The sequence below is a fragment of the Sciurus vulgaris genome (genome assembly GCF_902686455.1).
Source record: "Sciurus vulgaris genome assembly, chromosome: 8".
Lineage (NCBI taxonomy): Eukaryota > Metazoa > Chordata > Mammalia > Rodentia > Sciuridae > Sciurus > Sciurus vulgaris.
Window position 1 is genome coordinate 21,252,858 of NC_136468.1, and position 23,790 is coordinate 21,276,647.

Sequence of the window (23,790 nt, forward strand, 5' to 3'; positions counted from 1 at the left end):
AGGAAGAAAGAGGAAAAAAAACTATTACTCCAATATTATGGATTTAGGAAGGAAGTGGTTATGGGTAATCCAAACTGCTGAAAATCTCAAACCTAAGGAAAGAGATAAGATGATTAGATTAGAATAGCAAAAGTATATTAAATTAGATTAAATATATATATATATATATATACACACACACAAAACTGACAGAAATGAAAAAAGTTATCTTCATCCCTACCTAACCTTCCATAAAAGCTACTACTCTTTGCATTTACTTTCTTAATAAATAATACCATTATCACCAAATTGAAAACTGGTAATCAGCAAAACTGTGTATCTCTTGCTCAAACCCCACGGACAATACTATGTCCAACTGATTCTGCCTCCAATTAGCTTTTGGATCTCTTCCCATGTGTCCCAAAAGGCTGACAGAATCTTTCATAAGGTTTCACCTGAAATAATAGCACAACCTGCCTGCCACTGATCTCACTGTACTCAATTCCTTCTCCATGCAAACATCAGAAAACTTTTCTAAATCCAATTCTGACTACATTTACCTATCACTTTCCTACGTTGAGCCCTTAGAGGTCTCCTTTTCATCCATAAGAGAAAAGCCATACCTTCTTGCTATGATATACCAAAACTGACATTTGCCTACATATCTACCTTGTCCAGGTCCAGTCTTCCCCACACACCTTATGTTTCAACCCCAACTAAATGCCTATGATTCCATGAAACTCTGAGGTGTGCACAATTACATCATCTTCTCCCACCTCAGTGAGTTTTCTTTCCTCGGTTAGCTGGTTAACTCCCCTTCCAGTTTAGTTACAAGGATTCTTCCTTTGTAACACCTTCTGTGACTTCTGGCAGTATTAAGTGTCTTCTCCTTCACGTTCCCAAAGCACTCCCTAGAACTTTAACAGTTTGCAGGTCTTCTCTTCCACAGTACCTAGGACCTCTCCTTAAGCAGGAAATGTTCCTGCAGCATAGCCCAGAATTGAGTTGACCTGGAAACTGATACGGCAACTCTGACAATTGGGCAGGGTAACTATTGTTGACCTTGTTACACAGATGAGTAATCTAGAATTCAGAAAAGTAAATTAACATGTCCAGTAAAAGTGGAATGAGAAATCATTGCTCCTTCCATTAAATCACAATACTCCCCAAGCTACTCAAAAGCACAAACAGTCACACCGATATTCCATATATGAACATCACTAACTAACTGAACAGGGATATGTAAATTAGTTAACTGATGCAGAAATCAGACATTAATGTGCAAACAAACAGGGACTTATTTGAGCTAAGTGGGCATGAATATGCAAATGAACTGGCTGCAATTCAGGAGATGTCATCACAGTTCTAGGAATGAACACCCTATATTATGACTACTGCAATATTCATGCAGCATTCGTACATACTATCATATATTACTGTTATATGGGCTTTTTGAGTTTAATTTGTGGGGAAGCCAAAAGTAACTTGATGCAAATTTTCATCCACATCACAATCACAAGCTGGAAACCAGACGTGAGTACACAGAATTCTGCTATCTCCATATAGAACCAACTGCCATCACCACTTGCAGTTCAAGTGGAACATTCTAGTTTTAACCCATGGTACTTTAGAAACAGGTCAGGCTGATCCTTCATGATCTGGCCCATGCTAATATGTCCAGCCTCATCTACCAAGAATAGGCTGATGAAATAACAACAATAGCACATAAAAACAAAGCTGTTTTCCCATAGAAATTTTAATAATGAAGTTGCATGGCTATAACATTTTAACATCATTCAGAAAATGTATATGATGACATGTAGTTTTTACTCTAGTATGATAATGGCCTTTACTTTCCTACCCTCACCAGTACACATTGGTGCTTACTGGTTCTTAATCTCTTAATTGTTAGGATGAACAATGGCCAATGTCAATCACAATAGCTTTGGTGTCCTTTTTATCATCTTTGGTTCCTGGAAGTAATAAATTATAATCAGTAGTAGTCTACATATATAAACTCAGTTCATTAACTGCCAGAAAACATTAAAACCAATTCATTCACTGAAGCTCAAATTATGAAAGAACAACCCATACTCCCAAACTTTCATACATTTATCCAGGCCCTGAAATGCCTGCCACTTCTTTCTTTACCTAGAAAACTTCTCTTCATCCTTTATAACCGAGCTTAAGTCTTAAAAATGTACAAAAACCTTCTGCCTTCACAGCCCTATTATATATATATATATAACTCCATCACAGTGTATATCACAATGCTTGAACTAATTAGGTTATAAGAAGGGCTGAATATAACAGAAAATCAAAAGGCAGAGTATATTCTTTTTTAGAAGTCTAGAATGGTATGGTGACTCTGGCGCAGGAAGAAAATAGATGTACTAAATGATTGTGATCTCTGTTTTCCAAAAATCTGAACTCAGCATGAGTGCATTATGTAAACTATTGGGTTTGCCAAGAATATAATTTCTGTGGTCCTAACGGACGTCTATGAAAATGAGAAAAGTTGTTATTTTTACCTTATTAAAAAAGTAATGAGCTGGGGTTTTTGCTCAGTGGTACAGTGCTTACCTAGCATGTGTGGGACTGCATTCAATCCTCAGCATGACATAAAAATAAATCAATAAAATAAAGGTATTTTAAAAACTAATGTGAGTTAAATGATGAAAAAATGTTATAACATTCAAATTTTTCTGTTGCAACATGTTAGAAGTTGTTATTTTTTCATATTTAATTTTAAAAATCTTTTAACTAAAGCATAGTGCAGGTATAGAGAAATGCACTGGTATCACTTTTTAAAACTCAAATTATTATATTTTATTTTAAAGCATCTTCTTTTCTCATAACTGTGTAAATGAGTGAGTGAATGAATAGAATGAAATTTTTCTAAATGAGATTACATGTCACCAACTGGTTCTGCATGATAACCAAAGATCATATCTCAAGAGTAAGGTATATGGCCTTGCTAAGTAATGGGCTTTGTAATGGTTATTTTTTTGTACACACAAGATCTATTTTTTTCATGAATTCTAAGCTCCTCCACATGGCAGAACTAGCAGTATTTTGTAGCATACAATAAGAACTAGAGTGTTTCAGAAAATAAATCCTTTTTATATAAATTAAATCTACAACTAAAAAACAATTTTAATTACAATACATTTCTACACCACATAGATTGAGGTTAACAAGTAGTATACTTAATAACAAGCTTGGCATAAAAATATTTTATTTTCTAAAACATTTCAAATAATGTATTAGTCTGTTCATGACCTGAGGAAAGAATATTTATTACTACTTCTTAGGAACAGATGAAGAAATCAGCATTGACAAAGGTTCTATTTAAGTTCATTAGAAGACAAATCTTACATGTAAGTGGGCTAAGATCATTATTTTAAAAAGCAAGGATATAGGGGGTTTCAAGATGGCGGCCTAGAGGGTGGCTGCATTTCATGTTGCTCCAGGACTCAGGATTCAAAAGAGGAGATATTGAGACGCTTGGGACCAACTCAAAGCAGGCAGGTGACTCTCACCCCTTGGGGAGGCATCCCGGACGGGACGGTGGTCCCGGAACGCAGGAAACTTTGTGAAGTAGAACTGCCGGCGAGACGCCCCTCCCCCCGCTGGAGCAGTGAACTCGGACAGCTGGGAGCGCCGTGAGGGAGGCCGCTCGGCACAGCGCTGGGACTCGGAGCAACCACTGGGGCTCCGGCGGCTGCCCAGGGGAGGAGTGGCGAGGAGAGCTGTGTGGACTCAGGACACCAGGGACTGCCCTGAGGAGGAGGAGGAGGAACGTGGCCACTTGGATTCGGAGTGACTGCACCAGAGCTGCAGGCGGTTGCCAGAGGAGAAGCTGCGCGGCGAGCTGTTTGGAATCAGAACGACGCTTCTGAACCCCGGGGCCTGCCCAGAGGACGAGGAGGAGGAGGAGGAGCGTAGCCGCTTGGATTCGGGGTGACTACACCAGAGTTACAGGCGGTTGCCAGAGGAGGGGCTGGGTGGCGAGCTGTTTGAACTCGGACCACTTCTGAACCCCGGGGCCTGCCTGGAGGAGTAGGAGGAGGAGGAGGAGGAGCACGGCGGGTCGTGTGGACTCGCAGTGACTGCATTAGCGCTCCAGGCGGCTGCTCAGAGGAGAAGGCGAGTGGTGAGTTGTTTGGACTTAAAGTGACAGCGCCTGAACACAGGGGGGCTGCCTGGAGGAGGAGCGTGGTGGGACGCTTGGTCTTGAGTGGACGCACCAGAGCTCCAGGCGGTTGCCCAGAGGACCCGTGCTGCGGGTCACGTGGACTCAGAGCCACTCAGAGCGACCGCTCCTGAACACCCGGGGGGTTATCTGGAGAAGGAGGAGGAACAGGGAAGGTCACTTCAACTCGGAGTGATTGACGGCACAGGGCTACGGGTGGTTGGTGGAGGTGGAGGCACGCAGTGAGTTTCTTGGACTCCTAGTGACCGCACCGGAATACTAGGCGGCTGTCTGGAGGAAGAGGCGTGTGGCGGGTCTCTGGGATTCAGAGCAATTGTACAGGGCCCCAGGTCGCTGCTCAGAGGAGGGGCCGCATAGCCAGGCGATTAGGTGCAGAGCAGGGTCCCAGGATCTAGGAGGCTTCTTGGTGGAAGAGCCCCACAGAGACAGGCTTAGGGCGGAGTGAAGGTACCAGGCCTGCGGGCAGATTCTCTGAGGAAGGGCAGCCTAAGGAGAGTCATCTGCAAAGGGTGAGGCTCCCAGGCCCAGGAGATAGGGCCGGGCCCCTGGGAACTTTGCAGAGGAAGGCAGCCAAGCCCAGGCGGTAGCTGTAAATTGAGGGGAACCTCTAGGAGGGAACTGACCAGCGAGACCTCCCCACCGGGTGAGTCTTCCCTGCCGGGTGAGGTTTCACCACAAGGACGGTAAAACCAGAGACTCAGGCCCAAACAGGCCTGGCCTCAGCCCACAGCCTAGGTCCCCTTTGGATGACCATTGGTCAACAAGTGGAGGCACCTCTGCCCACTAGCAGGGATTATACCCCACCTGAAGGACACCACTCCTAGAGAGGCAGCTTCCTTGTGGAGCACCGCATTATCAACTTCCTCAAGACTTCAGCCTACTGAAGGCTAAAGGGGGATATATATAGAAATCTTCAGGGACATTGTAAGTCAATAGAGGAAATCTGCAATATCTCAGCAGTCCTCTGATACCTGAACAATATGAGAAAACAAGGAAAGAAAATGCTGCAAACAAATCTAGATGTTATATCAATAAAACCCAGTGACAGCATGGCAGAAGAAATGACAGAAAAGGAGTTCAGAATGTACATAAGTAAAATGATCAGAGAAGCAAACGATGAGATGAAAGAGCAAATGCAAGCATTGAATGATCGCACCAATCGACAGTTAAAAGAGCAAATACAGGAAGCAAAAGATCATTTCAATAAAGAGTTAGAGATATTGAAAAAAAACCAAACAGAAATCCTTGACATGAAGGAAACAATAAACCAAATTAAGAACTCCATAGAAAGCATATCCAATAGGATAGAACACCTGGAAGACAGAACCTCAGACATTGAAGACAAAATATTTAACCTTGAAAACAAAGTTGAACAAACAGAGAAGATGGTAAGAAATCATGAACAGAATCTACAAGAACTATGGGATATCATGAAAAGGCCAAATTTAAGAATTATTGGGATTGAGGAAGGCCTAGAGAAACAAGCCAAAGGAATGAATAACCTATTCAACGAAATAATATCAGAAAATTTCCCAAATCTGAAGAATGAAATGGAAAATCAAGTTCAGGAGGCTTACAGGACTCCAAATACACAAAATTACAACAGACCCACACCAAGGCACATTATAATGAAAATACCTAACATACAAAATAAAGACAGAATTTTAAAGGCTGTGAGAGAAAAGAACCAAATTACATTCAGGGGGAAACCAATACGGATATCAGCAGATTTTTCAATCCAGACCCTAAAAGCCAGAAGGGCCTGGAACAACATTTTTCAAGCCCTGAAAGAAAATGGATGCCAACCAAGAATCTTATACCCAGCAAAACTTACCTTCAAATTTGACGATGAAATAAAATCCTTCCATGATAAACAAAAGCTAAAAGAATTGACAAAAAGAAAGCCAGCATTACAGAACATTCTCAACAAAATATTCCATGAGGAAGAGATGAAAAACAAAGAAGCAAATCAGCAAAGGGAGGAATTATCCTAAAGGAATTGTCAAATAAAGGAGGAAACAAGTTGTGTCAAACAAATAAATAAACAAAATTTTAAAAATGAACCAAATGACCGGGAAACCAAATCATTTCTCTATAATAACCCTGAATGTTAATGGCCTGAATTCATCAATCAAAAGACACAGACTGGCAGACTGGATTAGAAAGAAAGATCCAACAATATGTTGCCTGCAAGAGACTCACCTCATAGAAAAAGATACCCATAGATTAAAGGTGAAAGGATGGGGAAAAACATACCATGCACATGGACTCAGCAAAAAAGCTGGAGTATCCATCCTCATTTCCGATAATGTGGACTTCAAGCCAAAGTTAGTCAGAAGGGATAAAGAAGGTCATTTCATACTGCTTAAGGGAAGCATAAATCAGCAAGATATAACAATCATAAACATCTATGCCCCAAACAGTGGCTCATCTATGTATGTCAAACAAATCCTTCTCAATTTCAGAAACCAAATAGACCACAACACAATAATACTAGGTGATTTTAACACGCCTCTCTCACCACTGGACAGATCTTCCGGACAAAAATTGAACAAAGAAACCATAGATCTCAACAACACAATCAATAATTTAGACTTAACGGACATTTATAGAATATTCCATCCAACCAAGAGTGAATACACTTTCTTCTCAGCAGCACATGGATCCTTCTCTAAAATAGACCATATATTATGCCACAAAGCTAATGTTACCAAATACAAGAAGATAGAGACACTACCATGTATTCTATCAGATCATAATGGATTGAAGTTAGAAATAAATGAAAGAGTAAAACACAGAAACTATTCCAACATCTGGAGATTAAACAATATGCTATCATATGATGAATGGATAACAGAAGATATTAAGAAGGAAATTAAAAAATTCTTAGAGGTAAATGAGAACAAAGAAACATCATATCAAAATCTCTGGGACACTATGAAAGCAGTACTTAGAGGGAAATTTATTTCATGGAGCGCATTTAATAAAAGAAGTAAAACTCAACAAATAAACAACCTAACACTACAGCTCAAAGCCTTAGAAAAAGAAGAACAGACCAGCACCAAAAGTAGTAGAAGACAGGAAATAGTTAAACTCAGAGCTGAAATCAATGAAATTGAAACAAAAGAAACAATACAAAAAATTGACAAAATAAATAGTTGGTTCTTCGAAAAAATAAACAAAATTGATAAACCTTTAGCCACACTAACAAAGAGAAGACGAGAGAAAACCCAAATCACTAAAATTCGGAATGAACAAGGAAATATCACGACAGGATGGAAATACAAAACATAATTAGAAGCTATTTTGAAAATCTATACTCCAACAAAATAGAAAATTTCGAAGACATCAACAGGTTTCTAGAGATATATGAATTGCCTAAACTGAATGAGGAGGACATAAACAATTTAAATAGACCAATTTCAAGTACTGAAATAGAAGAAGTCATCAAAAGCCTACCAACAAAGAAAAGTCCGGGACCAGATGGGTTCTCAGCCGAGTTCTACAAAACCTTTAAGGAAGAGCTCATTCCAATACTTCTCAAAGTATTCCATAAAATAGAAGAGGAGGGAACCCTCCCAAACTCATTCTATGAAGCCAATATCACACTGATACCTAAACCAGACAGAGACTCATCAAGGAAAGAAAATTTCAGACCAATATCCTTAATGAACATCGACGCAAAAATTCTCAACAAAATTTTAGCAAATCGCATACAAAAACATATTAAAAAGATAGTGCACCATGATCAAGTGGGTTTCATCCCAGGGATGCAAGGTTGGTTCAACATCAGGAAATCAATAAACGTAATTCACCATATTAATAGACTTAAAGTCAAGAATCACATGATTATTTCAATAGATGCAGAAAAAGCATTTGATAAAATACAGCACCCCTTCATGCTCAAAACACTAGAAAAAATAGGGATAGTGGGAACATTCCTTAACATTGTAAAGGCCATTTATGCTAAGCCCATGGCTAATATCATTCTAAATGGTGAAAAACTGAAAGCATTCCCCCTAACAACTGGAACAAGGCAGGGATGCCCTCTTTCACCACTTCTATTCAACATCGTTCTTGAGACTCTGGCCAGAGCAATTAGACAAACCAAAGAGATTAAAGGGATACGAATTGGAAAAGAAGAACTCAAACTATCCCTGTTCGCTGATGACATGATTATATATTTAGAGGAACCTGGAAATTCCACCAGAAAACTCTTAGAACTCATAAGTGAATTCAGTAATGTAGCAGGTTACAAGATCAATGCCCATAAATCCAACGCATTTTTATACATAAGTGATGAATCTTCAGAAAGAGAAATTAGGAAAACTACCCCATTCACAATAGCCTCGAAAAAAATAAAATACTTGGGAATCAATCTCACAAAAGAGGTGAAAGACCTCTACAATGAGAACTATACAACACTAAAGAAAGAAATTAAAGAACACCTTAGAAGATGGAAAGATCTTCCATGTTCTTGGATAGGAAGAATTAATATTGTCAAAATGGCCATACTACCTAAAGTGCTATACAAATTCAATGCAATTCCAATTAAAATCCCAATTGTGTACCTTACAGAAATAGAGCAAGCAATTATGAAATTCATCTGGAAGAATAAGAAACCCAGAATAGCTAAAGCAATCCTTAGCAGGAAGAGTGAAACAGGGGGTATTGCAATACCAGATCTTCAACTCTACTACAAAGCAATAGGAACAAAAACGGTATGGTATTGGTACCAAAATAGAAAGGTAGATCAATGGTATAGAATAGAGGACACGGACACAAACCCAAATAAATACAATTTTCTCATACTAGACAAAGGGGCCAAAAATATGCAATGGAGAAAAGATAGCCTCTTCAACAAATGGTGCTGGGAGAATTGGAAATCCATATGCAACAGAATGAAACTAAACCCATATCTCTCACCATGCACGAAACTAAACTCAAAATGGATTAAGGACCTCGGAATCAGACCAGAGACCCTGCAGATTATAGAAGAAAAAGTAGGTCCAAATCTTCACCTTGTTGGTCTAGGACCAGACTTCCTTAACAGGACTCCCATAGCACAAGAAATAAAAGCTAGAATCAACCACTGGGATAGATTCAAACTAAAAAGCTTTCTCTCAGCAAAGGAAACTATCAGCAATGCGAAGAAAGAGCCTACAGAGTGGGAGAATATCTTTGCCAATCATACTTCAGATAGAGCACTAATCTCCAGAATCTATAAAGAACTCAAAAAACTCTACTCCAAGAATTCAAATAGTCCAGTCAACAAATGGGCTAAGGAAATGAATAGACACTTCACAGAAGAAGATCTACAAGCAATCAACAAACATATGGAAAAATGTTCAACATCTCTAGTAATAAGAGAAATGCAAATCAAAACCACCCTAAGATTCCATCTCACCCCAATTAGAATGGCGATTATTAAGAATACGAGCAACAACAGGTGTTGGCGAGGATGTGGGGAGAAAGGTACACTCATACACTGCTGGTGGGGCTGCAAATTAGTGCAGCCACTATGGAAAGCAGTGTGGAGATTCCTTAGAAAACTTGGAATGGAACCACCATTTGACCCAGCTATCCCACTCCTTGGCCTATACCCAAAGGACTTAAAATCTGCATACTACAGAAATACAGCCACATCAATGTTCATAGCTGCTCAATTCACAATAGCCAGACTGTGGAACCAACCTAGATGCCCTTCAATTGATGAGTGGATAAAGAAACTGTGGTATATATATACTATGGAATATTACTCAGCCATAAAGAATGATAAAATTATGACATTTGCAGGCAAATGGATGAAATTGGAGAATATCATGCTAAGTGAGATAAGCCAATCTCAAAAAGCCAAAGGACGAATGATATCGCTAATAAGTGGAGGATGACACATAATGGGGGGGGGGAGGGAAGGGTTAGTGTTAGGGTTAGAGTTAGGGTTAGGGAGGGGGGCAAGTATGGAGGAAGGAAGTACTGTATAGAGGGTAAAGAGGGGTGGGAGGGGTGGGGGGAAGGGAAAAAATAACAGAATGAATCAAACAACATTACTCTATGTAAATTTATGATTACACAAATGGTATGCCTTTACGCCATGTACAAGCAGAGAAACAACATGTATCCCATTTGTTTACAATAAAAAAAAATAGAAAAAAAAAAAAAGCAAGGATATAAATATACAGAGAGAGGGACTAGATTTCACCCACTATATAAGAGGCTAAAAGAAAAGAGCTAACTATGAAAGATTATTTTGAAATAGTCATATGTAATTTTCAAAGGAAAAATGTATCTTTTCATGTTTTCTGCATATTGTTAAATAGTTATTAACCAAGTTGTTTAATAAAATTTAACAGCTTGCAAAGAATTTTCTAATCAGATTTCAGGATGGAAAGCTCTTAAGTGTTTCTTATATTTCAGACTGTGGAACAAATGTGTGATATGGGCACAAAACTGCTATAGTAATGAGCATCCCTTCTTTTAGTCAAAATGCCCCTGAAAATGTGTACATAAGTGAAGTCTTGCTTTAAATGCTCCATTATAGAAGAGCCTGCTATCAAAGAAATTCCTATTATAAATCCTTTTTTAAGAAGGATAATCAACCCATGGTTAACTGATCTGAATCTTTTTTGTTTTTGTTTCTGTTTTCCTTAAGGCAAGGTATCTCCAAATAGATTAATTATATACAATATCATTATGTATTCACAACTCCAGGAACCAATAATCCATGAGAGAGGGGAAACTTGGAAATTCAGATCAGGTCAGTAAAAGGGCCCAGTTTTCCCTGATGCCAGTACTTCCATATTTACCATGTAAAGCAAATCCTCTTAGCAAAGTCAGTTCTCAAGTGGCTATAGCTTTACAGAATATATTAATATCAGAGCTATAGAAATGTCATTCATTAAACTAATGGGGATAAAAATGGCACTCTAAGGGTAATATCACTGAGTACAAACAGGCGTACTATGTAGTCCCAAGATACAAAAGAAACTGTAATCAAAACTGAGTACACCTTACCATTTGAATCAATGACCATTAATGAACTCTACCCATTCATGAGTCTCATTATGCTTAAAAATTAAAGAAAACAAACAACAGACTCCTACTCTTACTCTATTTATTAAAGCTTCTCCTAAAGTTTCTCAAATAAGTAGAATTGCACCTACAAAGAAGGAAATAAAGAGTATCCTTCACCATACCTATATGGTGTCTGTACTTGTGTGTGCGCTGGGGTTCAAACCCAGGTCTCATACAAGCTAAGCACATGCTCTATCACTGAACTACACCTTAAACCTCTATCACATATCATTTAAGAGTCTAATTTAAGCCAAGCATTCTAGACACTGGTGTGTACCAATGAGTAAGACTTCAATTCTGGATGGAGGGAAGTGTAGAAAATTAACATGTTAACAAGTAAGTGAGACATATACATATTAAGAAAACCATTATGAAAAACTTTAAAAAATATTTTGATAAGCATAGAATGAAGGATTGAATAATGGAAGAAGTCAGGAAACAATAATGAGACTTAGGGAGGAGAAAAAGACTTAGAGGTCACCTGTACCTAGGCACTAGGTAAAGCTGTCTTAGCTGAGGTCATTGGGGGAGAGTTATAGAGTGAGCACAGAGGAAATCTAAGGGTCAAACCCCTAGACAAGAGGCTCATGAGAAGATTCAGAAGGAACGTGAGGAGGAAAAAGGGAAAAGTGCTGCTAAAAGATCAAGTGAGAGAATGCAGAAAAGCAACACAGACTCTGCCATGATGGAAGTCACTGCTGAGGGACTCTCTTGAGGAGAGTCAACTCAGTGGACTGGAGTTGAAGAGAATATAAGAGGTAAAGAAGTAGATGCAGTACTCCTACTTCCATAGTGATAATTTCTTTAATTTAAATCAACATAGCTGTTCTAATTTTTGCAGAGTTTAAACTTGTAACTGAATAGTCACAATATTCCCCTGAAGTAGTCAGGACTGATAATAACTCTATTTTTCATTTGAGAAAATGGAGGCACAATTGAATTGATTACCCTAAGAGCTTATTTTGTTTATGTGTGGCAATATTTGGATTGGTTTTAGCCTTCATGAGATACAGCATTCATCAATTATCTTACTCTCCTGAAGAATTAGACATTAAACCTGAGAAGCTTATGTTCAAGGTAAATGTATCTTTCTTCACCTAGTACACTTCTGTACAGCTAAACAGCACAATGAAGCATTAGAGAGGCTCAAAACAACAGGAAGTCGATGATTAACGTAGACATACGCACAAGCTAGATTTCCACCTGTCATTTCACACACTTGGAAGTCGCCCCCCCACCTTCTCAGTCCAATTGCCAACGGGCAGACTATATAATGAACCATCTGTACCATATCAGCTAGAGCCAATTGAGATGGGTTGATAATACCAAAGAAATCTCATTTTTACATTCTTTTACCCCATGTGTATTGTTAGACTGAGTAACATTTTAATTGCATGATAAATTGAAAGTGTTAGCAGGAACTTAACTTTTGTAAAATTTGAGCTTTGTAATTCTACCTTGACGGTCTTTATGGTGCATTTCTTTGCTGCTTTCCGGCAACAGAAGGAAAGGTTGACCCTACAAACCAAACCACTGGGAAGCGAAGTCTATAGCTATATTGCGCTAAGAGAAGAGACAAAAATCTTCTGCCGATGTCTTATGATTTAACTGAACTATCCAATTATGTTTTTTCAAGGGGAAGCTGAAATGCAGATCTCACTGTGGTCCTTAGACCAAGTCAGATTAATGAAATAACTGAAAAGGGACAGCTGTTTTTAATGGAAGATGGGTGTGATTTCCTCTTTTTATTCCTGCTAAAATGTTAAAAGCATTTGTCAGAATTAACGTTTGCTTCTCTATGAAACAGCATCAAACTTGTACAAAACTAGTAATTGATCCATTCTCTTATCAAATGTATGATGTATCACCTCCACTAAAGTACTTTTTAATGATTACCATGAACATGAGTGTTTGCTATTTCTCTCATCTAACCAGATACTCCTCCTGTCTTGCTAACACTATAAGTGCAATAGACTTGTGCTTGAGACACCCGTATTTCAATTAACTACCTGAAGGATGGGAAGGTTGGAGTGGAGTGACTCTTTGATTAACTACCTCAAAGAATAAAATTTCTCTGCAGCTCAACTGGATTATAAAATGTTTTTCAATCTCATATAACAATTTCCTCCTGGACCAGACAGCTCAATGGCAACTTTTCTGCTTAATAAAACCTATGTACAATGAAACTGCAGAGAAAAAGAAAAATATGCACAGCCTCTAATTCTCCTTAATCCATTAAGTTTGAAGTTTTCAATTTTGTTAATATAATAAATATTCAAATAATATTCCAAAGCTACAATAAGTGGTATAGTTGTTGCTCAACTTAACTTTCTTAAGTGTTCCATGTCTGGGACAATGGGACAAAATAACAAACTTGAAAATGAATGGGAACCCATCAGTCTGATAATGGCTGTCAATGCTCCACCTCCTTTTAGGGCCCTTCCTCCTTCTCAATGGTGATCTTTCTATCCTACTTACATTTCAACTGTCCTCTGCACTCTGTCACTAGCTCAACTAGTATTTATCAAACATTTATTGAACCAGGCACTGTATGAACCACAGGAAATAAAATATTGTGTCACTTACAGAGCTTCTGTTTTATGGCAAACTTAAGCAAGTGAGCTTTGACCCATGATATAGTATGGCAAATGCTCAGAACAGTAAAAATTTGGCTGGAACACATCTCAGGGCCACAACCCCATAGTAGGTGTGTGTTTGCAGAAGACTGGGAAGAGATAGGACCTGCAAGGAAACTCCTGAGAATAAGTGATGACTAAATTTAACTTAGAAAGCTAAGAAAGATTTAGCCATAAAAGATAACACAAGGATAAACAAAATGTATGTGAAAGCTCTGTAGTCACAGTACTAGAAATTAACCCTGGAGAAGACAAAGAAAGGCATAATGTTCACACTATGGTGGATGATTTTTTAAAGACCGACTTTCACAAACACCTCATGGGGTAGGTCCCATTACTTTATCTCAATTGAGAGAAAAGGAAAAGGAGGTATAGGGGTCATGTAACTTGTCCAAGGCCATGATACTAGTAGTAAAGAAGAGCATGTGAGCAGTCTGTGCTCAGAACCCCCTATTCTGCATTGCCATGCCACACTGTCTCTGAAGAGATCATGGAATGCTGAGGGGACCTGAAAATTGTGCCATGTGGCTAGCGTACAGGGTGTTCACTATCCCTACTAACAAAAGGAAGGAAGAGTGGGTATCAGTCATTCATCCTGATGGCTATAATCCTTGATCTGAGCAAGTGACAGGTTCTACTGCTGACCCATTAATTATGTGGTCTATCTTTTCATCTCAAAGCGTCACATGAAAGGCTTCACTGTGGGGTGTAATGTGAATACAGAGGAGGTTATGGAGGGTAGAGCAGGGGACACACAGGAACTTTGTACTTTCTACTGAATTTTGGTGTGAATTTAAAACTGCTGTTAAAAGTGTTTATTAATTTAAAAATAATAAAATCATCAGGATTCAAACTAAGGGGAGTGCGAGGCTCTGTCACCATTATAGGAATTTAATAGAAGACAGGTGGAAAAAAACTATTCCTCAGTAATCACTGCAGAGAGAAAAAAACCAGGACATTGCTAGGAAGATATAATAGCCCTAGATAACCTGCTACACCCCTAAGTGACATTACAAGAACATGTGTTGTTACCATCATTTCCTTCCACACTTTGCAGCCCTCCCTACTCTCCTGGGAGATGCTGCCTACTAGACCCTGGGTTGCCCTCTTCCTTCACTACCTGGCCTACCAATGAGCTGGTCAATCCTTCATTTATTCACAATTTTAACTATTCTCTGTACTGCTCCAGAAGCACCCTGCATGCTTTCCAAAATGTATGATAACATTTTAAAATTAAATATATATTGGCAGGTAAATCTCCTTTTCCCAGTACCCTAGAACATATTTCCAAATTTTTGCTTTTGGTTACCATATATGTAAGCAGTGCAACAACTACTATGATATGAGTGAGCAAAGCTAGATGGAAAAAATTAGATGTTATTAGATTGATTAGTCTAATTCATATTTATGAAGCCACATGGAGGTGGGATGACAGTAGTCTTCAACCAGAAAAGCTGACTGGGTGCTTCATGGTACTTTATACGTAACTATGATGAGTCTTAAAAAACAAACATTTAATTGTGCAGTCTAGTCACTGAAAAAATGCTTCAAGTACCCCCAAAGTACCAAAGACTAAAGTGGTCATACATGTCCCTCATGGACAAAATACAGAATTCTAAAATAATTGAAATAATCACTCCCTTCTCTTAATTTCTCTAGCAATTCTATGCATAAAACCCACTTAGCTATTACTATGTACTTCTTCACATTGTTGGTGAGGTATCTGTGTCTCCATGTAGGTGTGTGAACACAGTCGTCTCCACGGGCAATAAAATCCATGGTGCTCAAGTCTCTTTTATAAAATGGTATAGTACTTGTCTATAACCTTATCTATAACACTTACCCTTATTACTTGAAATCATCTTTAGATTACTTACAATATCAAATATGATGGAAAGGCTATACAAGTAGTTGTTATACTGCAGTGCTTAGGGAACAGTGGCAAAAAAACTATAAATATTCAGTACAAATGCAAATATATGAAGGACTCATGGACTGTGAAGAAGGACCACAGACAGATACACACAGACAGACAGACAGACAGACGCACACATACACACACACACACACACACACACACACACACACACCTTACTTTCACAACTGGATCTTAAGGTAGTATCTTATATTTCTTTGTACCCAACTTCAATTCCTTCTAAAACCTATGATGTCTTACATTTAGCAGGCCCTCACAAATCTTTCTTAATTGATTAATTTATCACAATTAGCATCTTTCTGTCATATAGGGAAATGTTATTAGTTTGATTTTTATTTATTTATATGATAATTCATTTCCTAACTATTTCTTCTGGAGATATACAGTACAATACTCTAGTAACAACACATGGGTATCAAGTATACTATGTATCCACGGCATATTGATTAGACCAGGTTATTGATATTGATAATTTAGAGGTATCCTTCTTCCCTTTAAATAATGACAGAGATTGTATTTGCTCCTTTTCAAATTTCAGTTATACCTGCCATATTAATGAACATGTCAAAAACAATAATTCAAGGAATAGTAACAGGGGCTGCCACAGAAGACTGGCATTCTACTAGACAGTGACTGAACTTGTCTGCTAGCTAAGCAAGAAGAGCCTAGCCTCTTCTCTTTCACTTAGAATCCCTGTTTGAATGGTAGTGGGTCTAGTGGCTATACTAATAGTTTTATTTGTTTGACAGGAGATGCTTGGTAATGATAGAAGAAATAGATTATCAAGTCCTTGAATGTTTGTGATCTAGAAAAAAAATCTTGTGAATGCAGACCACAAATTCATGCACTATAAACACTTCAGATCTCCCTCCAGAAAATTAATTTTTCCAGAGAAGGCCAAGTACCTACCTTGAAGTTCTCCACTCCGACTATAGAGCTCCCTTCTCTGCTCTCGCAAGTAGGCGCTCATACTAATAGCATGAGAGGATGACTCAAACCTGCAATGAAACACAGGAAACAAATGCTTAGGTGTGTCCAGTTCCATATTTCCAAAAGTACTCTACTCTGGTCTGTGTGATGTTTGATCATCACAACATTTTGGTTATGTCAAGACAAGGCCAGAGACAGCTGCCCAGACTTTGATTTACGAATGATATTCCAGGTTAATGCTCCTCTATAACAGTATTTAGATTTTTTGCTTATCCCCCATTTCAACGGATACAATTCTGATCTGCCTCAGTTTACCTTTGCCTTCAGAACACTAACAAACTTTGCCTGGACTAATACATACCCAGCAACAAGAGCACCTTATGAAGTCCTTCTAATTATGCTATTATACAGCTCAGAAACCATCAGACTGCCAATTGCCACCACAGACTTACTTGGTTCTCAGAGCAGAATGCATACCTTTCTCATTTCTTCAGGTGGAGGATTAGTACAATGGGCATTACTATAAAAAATGATGAATAATGATATCAAAGACGAAAGCCATCTTTGGTCTCTCCCTAAATGCTCTAAAAAATAATGTCACCAAATGGCTATAATTTTTTTAATTAAATTATTTTTTTATTTTTACAGACACATTTTGATTCATTGTGCACCAATGGGGTACGACTTTTCATTTCTATGGTTGTACACAATGTATATATCACACCATTCATGTAATCATACATATATACAGGGTAACACTATCTGTTTCATTCTACTGTTTTTCCATCCCCACCCCCTCCCACTCCTTTTTCCTCTACACCTTCCAGAGTTCCTTCATTCTTCTCTTCCCCTCACTACCCCCACCTCGTTATACACTGTCATGCACTTATCATAGAAAACATTCCGACTTTGATTTTTTGGGCTTGGCTTATTTCACTTAGCATGATATTTTCCAACTTCATCCATTTACCAGCAAATGCCATAATTTTATTGTTCTTCATGGTTGTGTAATATTACACTGTGTATATATACCACAGTTTCTTTATCCATTCATCAATTGACGGGCATCTAGGTTTGTTCCACAATCTAGCTATTGTGAACTGAGCTGCTATGAACATTGATGTGGATGCATCACTGTAGTATGCTGATTTTAAGTCCTTTGGGTATAAACTGAGGAGTGGGATAGCTGGGTCAAATGGTGGGTGCATTCCAAGCTTTCTGAGAGGAATCTCCATACTGCTTTCCAGAGTGGCTGTACCATTTGCAACTTCAGCAGCAACGTATGATTGTGCCTTTTTCCCCACATCCATGCCAAAACTTATTATTGCTTGTGTTCTTGATAATAGCCATTCTAATAGGAGTTAGATGAAATCTTAGGGTGGTTTTAATTTGCATTTCTCTAATTATCAGGAAGGCTAAGCACTTTTTCATATATTTGTTGATCACCTGTATATCTTCTTCTGTGAAGTGTCTGCCCATTTCCTTAGCCCATTTATCAATTGGGTTCTTTGTATTTTGGGTGTAAAGTTTTTTAAATTCTTTATAAACTTTGGAGAGAGAGTGCTCTGTCTGAAGTGTGTGTGGAAAAGATTTTCTCCCACTCTGTAGGCTCTCTTTTCACATTATTGTTTCCTATGCTGAGAAAAAACTTTTCAGTTTGAATCTATCCCATTTATAGATTCTTGCTTTTGTTTCTTGCACTATGAGGGTCTTGTTAAGGAAGTCTGGTCCTAAGCCAACATGATGGAGATTTGGGCCTACTTTTTCTTCTATTTGGTGAAGGTTCTCAGGTCTAATTCCTAGATCCTTGATCCATTTTGAGTGCTATAAATTTTTTGACCTGCCCCCTACCACCACATAAAATACTCTCAAAACTACCATGCTACAAAGTGTTTCCAACGGTTGAAAGTAGGGGTGACAGATTTATGATAAAAGCTGAAATAATAATCAACACAACAAAAACAACAAAAACAAACCAGTCTCAAGGAGAAACTTACAAGTAAGGAAGAGAAAACAACCTGGTAAGAGTATGGCTATATCAAGCACTAAATCCTTTAATAGGCTAAGAGATTCCATTTCAAACCTGAGAGTTTCAAAGGCAGGATACTAGTCCAACAAAGAAGGTATCCTTCTAAGAATTACTGAGGTGTAAACAACATGAAAGAGCAAGAGTGATAATGGGATAGGTCTCTGGCAACATGGAAGGAGCAGCATCATTTCCCTAATTAGGTCTCTATATCCATTCCTGACAAGGAAGATGAATACCAAGACTGTTGGTGTGTGAGGGAAACACTTGGGTTACTTGGTCCTCTCTCTGCACCCTACCAAGAACTAAGAGCACTAACAGCCTGAAGGAAGGCAAAATGTGCAGCACATCAAAAGTGCCACCTGCCAGTAAAGTGAAGAAGAGAAGCCACTGACCTCCAAAAAGCATGCTGACAGCTATTGATCAGAGATGGCAAGGGAAAAAAATAAACTCTTGAGCAAAGAATACAGAGGCACACTTTGAATAGTAAGACAGAACTTAAATACACTTAATTAACCTTGGCTAAGGGCAATTAAAGAGGGTAATAAAGTCCTTCACAGATGTGATACAAACAGATTACAGCTCTCCAAAATCTTAATCCTTTGTGACTGGATGTATTTTTACTACTCAGGAATTCTTTTTTATGTTTGCAACAGGTCACAGATTGATATAATTTTATAGTGAAAGAGGCATTAGAGAATATTCAGTCTCACCTTCTTACTTTATAGCCAAAGGCACTGAGGCCTGCAAGGACAGGAGACTGCTCAGGCATGCATGGCTCATTAATGGTGAAACCAACACTGGAAGCAGGCAAATCTGTAATAACTGCCTGATTCTGTGTTGGTGCTGAGTTTTTATCACTGCCCAATAATAATAAATGTGTAACATTTAAGTTAATTGGTTAATTTCCAACCATTAGTATTTGGTTTTCCCCCTCAATGCCCCAACTACAGAATATTGGCTAAAAGTTTGAAAATGTACACATGGTCTGAGGTTGAAAATTAGAGGTGATGGCTGAGAGCATGAAATCTGAAAACCCTGCAGCCTATTTTCTGCAATAAACCTATATCCAGAATGTAAGTAAAGGGAAAGAGGAGGGGAAGGGAAGAAAAAGTCTGATCATGCAGCACCTCGGTCTTAGTTGCAGCAATCAACCACCTCTTCCTTCCATTATATTTCTTGCTTTATGCCATATCCCCACTTTCAGCTGGTGTTTTGCTTTCTTACTCTCTTTTTACTTAACTGTGTACTCACAAATAGAGACTCCCTCTCCAGTCAGAAACCTAGCACCAGAAATGAACTTGCCTGGCTTAAGGCAACTTCAAGGTCTGCTTCCTCTTCCAAGGTACTGGTTTGGAACTGGGCCAAAGACCCAATTTTAGAAACTGAGGGGATAAGCCACGGTCAGAAAAAGATTAAAGAATGAATGGATAATCTGTTGTTACTAAAAACATTTGAAGATAATTTGTGTCTTATAAAGTTAGACATAGTCATAGCACAAAATCTGGCCACTATATTCCTAGATATTAACTCAAATAAGTTCAAACTCCTGTACATGAGTATTAATAGCAGGTTTTATTCATAATTGCCAGAAATTGGAAGCAACCAAGATGCCCTTCAATAGCTAAGTAGATATATCAGTGTTGGTACCTCCACACATAGGAATATTACTCATCAATACAAAGAAAGATCTACCTAGCCATGAAAAGAAGCAGAAGACTCTTAATTCATACTGCTATGTAAAAAAGAGCCAGTCTGAAAAATTACAGGACATGGTGGGGTGGGGACTATGGAGACAGTAGAGACCAGCAGTTCTCAGGGGTTAGGGAGGAGGGTATCAAAGAATAGGTGGGGCACAGAAAATATTTAGAGCAGTGCAACTACTTTGTGTGACACTGCAAAGGTACATACATGACATTATACTCATTGAAACTTCTTAGAATTATACCACACAAACAATGAACCCTAATATAAACTCTATACTATATATAATATTTATATAATATAAACTCTATACTATAATATAAAGTCTATACTTTAGTTAATAATGGCATAACAAATATTGGTCCCTCAATCATAACAAATATATCATACTAATGCAAGATACCAATAGGGAAAACTGCGGGGAGAGGAAAGGGAACTCTTTATATTTCTTGATTTGCTTTTCTCTAAAGCTAAATCTGCTCTAATACATTAAATAAATTAATTAAATAAATTAAATTTAATATATTAAAATCAATTTGAAAATCCACACAGGAACGATCTCATCCTATTTCTTTGGCATCATCCTCTTGATTGGAATGGAACTGATGCAAACAATTTGTGATCACAATAGAAAACACCACTGACTTCTCTGGGATGTGATGGTAGAGAGACAGAAAAGGTTGGGTGCTTTATGATATTATAGCATTGAATAAGGAAATCTCCATATCCCTCCACATTGTATGAAATAACAACTTTCCTACAATTCCATCTGTTCCATTTAACATTTTATGTTACTTGCAGCCCAGAGCATTTTAACTGATACTGCATCTACCCAATGAGTAAAACTGTTTAAAAGGAATTACATCCAATAAACACAATGAGTTTAATTCCAGGCAGGGATGCACGAAATCTCTTCTCCATTAAACCACAATATAAACTAAGTGTTGAACTGAATTATTAAGAATATTGTCAATCTAAGATTTAAAAAAATCTCAAAAGTGAATCAATAAAAAGTACTAGACTTTCAGACATTGAAAAATAATTAGTGAAAAATATTGGGATGATAATTTGGCTTATATTTACAGATACAACTTCTTAAATATCTATTAAGCCCTCAAAAGGACACAAAGGTCTGAATTTAGACAGAGTTTAAATCCTATTTCTATCACTTGTCAGCTATATGACATTACAAAATTTACTTAACCTCTGTGTGTTGCAAATTATTGTTTTCAAGAATTAAACACAGAACCCTTGCTATGAAGTTGTTGTAATGAGCTGATGAGATAATTCATGAAATTAGCTTAATGTCTCTGCTAGCACTTAGTAAGGACTCGGTAAATGTTAGGTACTACTGCTGCTGCTGAAACTTGTTATAACCCAAATTAATTTATGTTTAATTGAGATCATTTGAGAAACTCACCTGGTATAGTGTCTGGTAAATAGGAAACATTCAATTAACAGTAGCTACTGATATTATCAGTGTTAGCATTAATGTTATTAACTATTGGTTGTTACAAATAGACGCTTTGGGCACATGCCAAGTGGGGTATATTAAAATAGTAACAACAAACAAAAAGAAACCCATCATTAAACATCTACCCACATAAAGTACAATATTGCTTAGCTAGGAAGATTTGCATAACTTGAAAAACAAAGGCTATTTCTTGGCAAATGGGGCTTTCTCAAGGCTGATACATTTCATTTCCTTTCATTTCCCTTATTTTATATAAACTCTCCAGAAACAAGTTTAAGAAATTTTTATTAAGAGTTCTAGACAGATAGTCCAGTGACCATGATCTGAAACAGCCACTTTGGCTTACAGGAAAAAAAAAGTAAAAAAACTGAATGTTTATTCGTTTCTTACAAAATACTTCAACTTCACTTAGAGAAAGTAATGGCTGTCAGTAGAAAGTCATCCTACTTGGATAGAACTCTTCTAGACACTTTGCTATTTTATTGACATCATACTTACTTAAAAAGGGAATTTTTTGGTCTTTGAGGTTTCTTCTTGGCAAAAAAGGCTGCAAACTCACGTCCAGAACTGGCATAGCTTAGTTGAGCTGATGGTTCAGAGGCAGTGCGAGTATTCTTCATATCCAAGTACTCAGTCAATAACATCTGTATAACCAGAAAAAACAGCTTAATTTACACACCTATGTGTTATCAAGCAAGCCTAATTCTAAAACCTCATCGTTGACATTCAGAAGTATATTAAGCTGGCTATTCATTTTTCTAGTTGGAGATCTGTGGAAAGATTCATTACCCAGAAAGTCATTTATTTGTTGCTTATTTATAGGTAAGAAGGAATGGTGGGCATTTGAACATGGGGGTAAAGAGGACATTTTTATTTAGTGTTTACTATTCTTCAGGAACTGTGCTGAGTGAGTCAACCTTCTTTATTTGTAATTTAATCCCCATTATTCTGAACTATAGCAGTCTTAGCAGCAATGTCCTAATATTTACTGAGAGCTTACTATGCTGCAGGCAAGGTGCTAATTTGTTAAGATTTACTTATTTCACTTACAGTACAAAATTTTATCAGGGAAGTTCTCAGAGTATTGATGAAGAAAATGGGCTAATAAAGGTTCAGGAGTTACAAAGTGGTCCCTGGTGTTTTGATTCCAGAGTCCATGTTCTCGCTCCTTACTCTGTCAGCACCGTACATAACATTCCAAAAACCTGCCAAGGAGAGGTATAGGAAGAGAGGCTGAAGGAAGCTAAGAGGTCCTAAACTCTTAGTAGTCCAGAACTACTGCTCACCTTGGGAAGAAAAGCAACTATGCTTTGGATCAACTACTACCAACAGTTCCTACTTATCAAATAAATCCATAGGGATTGGGTATGGGCAAGAATCTGTGGTTATATAATATCCACAACCAGATTCTAAAGAGTTACACTGTTGTGAAAGAAAATAACAAATTCAAAGAGAAATCACCATTGTTCCTTAGAATGTAACTAGGGCCTAAATAAAGCACATAAACTCATATTTATAATCTCCCATCACATTTAAAACTTTAAGATACAGGAAGGCAAGCAAATCTACCCATGAGTCAAATAAAAGTTTGTTGGAGACATATGATGCCATCTAACTATTCATTCATTCACTTATGCAATAAAGGTTTAAGTTTTATTTGAAGTCTAGTCATCAAAGATTTATGTAGCATCCTGTGAACATGATGATGTAAGTTTTAAAGCAAAGTTTTAAAGTTTTTTGTCTCTATCATAAGCAAACATACATTCTTCATAACTTATCAAACATGAGAAATTTTTAAAACATTAGCTCTTACTT

The 23,790-nt window shown here is 37.8% G+C and overlaps 1 protein-coding gene across 1 annotated transcript in view; it reads right to left on the reverse strand.

Annotated features, from left to right (window-relative positions):
- EXOC4 (exocyst complex component 4) overlaps positions 1–23,790 on the reverse strand; it is a 795,814-nt gene that overhangs the window by 537,698 nt on the left and 234,326 nt on the right. The window contains exons 8-9 of the mRNA XM_079150158.1: positions 22,474–22,619; positions 16,751–16,839 (exon numbers count right to left, since the gene is read on the reverse strand). Coding sequence (XP_079006284.1) covers positions 16,751–16,839; positions 22,474–22,619 — 235 coding nt within the window. The remainder of the gene's footprint in view (positions 1–16,750; positions 16,840–22,473; positions 22,620–23,790) is intronic.